The 3,155-nt window shown below is 42.7% G+C and overlaps 1 protein-coding gene across 1 annotated transcript; it reads left to right on the plus strand.

Annotated features, from left to right (window-relative positions):
* The first annotated feature begins 815 nt into the window (after positions 1-815).
* On the plus strand, positions 816-3,155 carry LOC138743506 (protocadherin gamma-A11-like). The gene has a single exon (XM_069899004.1). The coding sequence runs from the start codon at positions 816-818 to the stop codon at positions 3,153-3,155; it is 2,340 nt and encodes a 779-aa protein (XP_069755105.1).

Raw genomic sequence — 3,155 nt, forward strand, 5'->3', positions numbered from 1 at the left:
TTTGGACCATTCTAACTCTCTCAAAATGTTCTGTAGTTTCTTTTACCTGTGCTATCACACTCCCAATTTTTGCTTTAATCTTTTTATGCATAACTTGCATCCAAAAGTATAATGTCTCACAATGGTATTTGTAATAAGAGAGGCTCTGTCCGATATATGTATGTCTACTGAAAAATGAGATATATATTGCATGTATGCATAAACATCCGAGGTCACGTTGTCTCCAATGGCTCAGCTGAGTTTCCATAACGTTGAGTTCTTGGAAAAAAATGGATAAATTGGAAATACGAAAATACATAAGTGATTAGCAAACACAGGATAAAGTCTTTGTATGAAAATATTTCTTACATATTTCTAGCAAATAGCCATGGTTTTGTTAATCAGAAAAACAAAGTAACTGTTGCAACTTATGTTTGGAAAAAAAAAACATTTTACTTAAAAGAACAATAGAGAAGAATACAATCATTTTTAAGTGTTTGCCAACATTTAATTGCACAATACAATTTGGAGAACAGTCTAGCTTTAAGAAATGCACTCTGCAGTGACTGACAAGGGCTCATTGTAACACCATCAACCAATAGGAACCCACTTTCAGCAGGAGATCTATTGTCCCTCCCCATTGCAGACCGAGTTTCGATTCAGATTGCAGAATCAGGCTACGACGCTTCGAGTCTTTGTAAATTTTGAATGAAGAATTATCGTTCAAAGGATTTTATTGTCGAGACATGCTTGGAATATTTTGGCTGGTTTAAAAAAAAAACAATCTCGCCCAGGGAACAGTGAATTCGCATTGCAAGGCTGCACTGATGAGCAAAATGCTATTTTTTATTTTAGTTATTTGCACATTGAACCAGGGGCTGGGTCTGATTCGCTATTCTATTCCGGAGGAAATGGAATATGGTTCTTCCATTGGGAATATTGCTGAACATTTGGGACTAAGCATTCAAGAACTTTCAGCTCGAAAATGTCGCCTGGTATCCACTGACAAAGTACAGAATTTGGAAATAAATTTAGAGACCGGTGTTTTATTTGTTAGCGGTCGCATAGACAGAGAACGGCTTTGCGGGCAGAGACGATCCTGTCGTCTTGCCTTTCAGATAATACTCGACAACCCCATGGAAATGTACCGCGGTGAGGTGGATATTGTGGATATAAATGATAATTCACCCTCTTTCCCAGACAACAACATTCTTTTTCAAATTGCCGAATCTATTGCACCAGGCTCGCGTTTCCCACTAGAGAGCGCTCTCGATCCAGACGTGGGGACGAACACAGTCACACAGTATACGATCAGCCCCAATGAGCATTTCGGTCTGAAGGTGAATGTCAGAAAGGATAATGTCAAAACTGCAGATTTGTTGTTAGAGAAACCTTTGGACCGTGAACGTCAGGCATCTTTCCATCTTTTGCTTACTGCCGTTGATGGAGGCAGACCTCCAAGATCTGGAACAACTCAAATTACCATCAACGTTCTGGATATCAATGATAATGTACCTGTGTTCGAGAATGATGTATACACGGCGAGTCTGGAAGAAAACGCACCATTGGGTACTTTGGTGATGAAAATTAAAGCAGTCGATCTGGATCAAGGAACAAATGGTGAATTAAAATATTCTTTCGTTAATCTCGTACGTGAGTTGTTCAGTTTGGACCCTGTAACGGGAGAGATCAGAGTTCAAAAACAGCTGGACTTTGAAGTAGCCAACAATTATGAATTTGATGTCCAAGCCGCGGACAACGGTTCACCAGCGACCACAGGACATTCCAAAGTGCTGATCGAATTAATTGATGTTAATGATAATGCCCCCGATATAACAGTGACCTCCCTGACTGGCAAAGTCCCCGAGGATGCTGCGCCCGGGACTGTGGTAGCTCTGATGGATATTACGGATCTCGATTCTGGGGAAAATGGACGGGTTCACTGTCATATACCACTGGAATTACCCTTTAAAATTCAATCGTCCCTGAATAACCATTATAAATTAGTCATAAGCCGTCTGTTGGATCGAGAGAAGGCCCCAAGTTATAATATACCTCTCATGGCTTGGGACTCCGGATCTCCTCCAATGTCAACAAACAAAACAATCCAGATATCTGTGTCTGATATAAACGACAACGCACCAAGATTTTCGCAATCCTCCTACACTCTATATGTGATGGAGAACAACGTTCCGGGCGCGTCTATATTCGCACTTACTGCATTGGATCCTGACCTGGACCAAAACTCCTACATTTTCTATTCCATTACAGAAAATCGGAATTCTTTGCTGCCCACTTATCTCAGCATTAACTCGATGAACGGCACTATTTACGCCCAACATTCCTTCGACTACGAGGCGCTGAAAACCTTCCAGATCCAAGTCCAAGCCCGTGACGCTGGGATGCCCCCGCTGAGCAGCAGCGCGGCGGTAAACGTGATCATCCTGGATCAAAATGATAACGCACCGGTTATTGTTTCACCTTCAGACCAGAGTGGATCAACAATTGTGGAGAAGGTGTCCCAGTCAGCCGGCCAAGGATACTTGGTGACCAAGGTATTGGCAACTGATGCAGATTCCGGTCAGAACGCCCGGCTCTCCTACCAAATGGTTCAAGCAACCGATCCAACTCTATTCAGCGTGGGGCGGAATTCGGGCGAAATCAGGACATCGAGAAGCATTTTGGACCTGGATGATACCTCGCAAAGTCTGGTCGTTTTAGTGAAGGACAACGGACACCCGAGCCTGTCCAGTACAGCTACAATCCACGTGTCGATTTTGGGCAACGTCAGCGAGAAAATCTCTGAAACCAGCAATTTGCACAGTACCCCTGGATACTTCTCCGACATAAATCTGTATTTAATTGTCACATTCGGATCCACTTCGGTTATATTCCTTCTTACTATAATCTTCTTGGTTGCATTAAAATGTAAGCAGGATGTGGGCGTTGTTTACGTTGATGGATGTCGAGTTCCCTGTTGCAAGCGAAGGAAACCAAAGGACACCAATGGTCGGGGCTCTGCGCCAAGGGATCACTTAAACTATACTGCCACTGGTCAGACAGCACCGTTCCATGACAGTTATCATTATTCGGTTTGCTTGTCATCGGAATCATCCAAAAGTGAATTTCTTTACCTGAAACCACACAATCCATCGTTGGATCAAGCACACCGATAA

This window comes from Narcine bancroftii, chromosome 9, assembly GCF_036971445.1.
Source record: "Narcine bancroftii isolate sNarBan1 chromosome 9, sNarBan1.hap1, whole genome shotgun sequence".
Lineage (NCBI taxonomy): Eukaryota > Metazoa > Chordata > Chondrichthyes > Torpediniformes > Narcinidae > Narcine > Narcine bancroftii.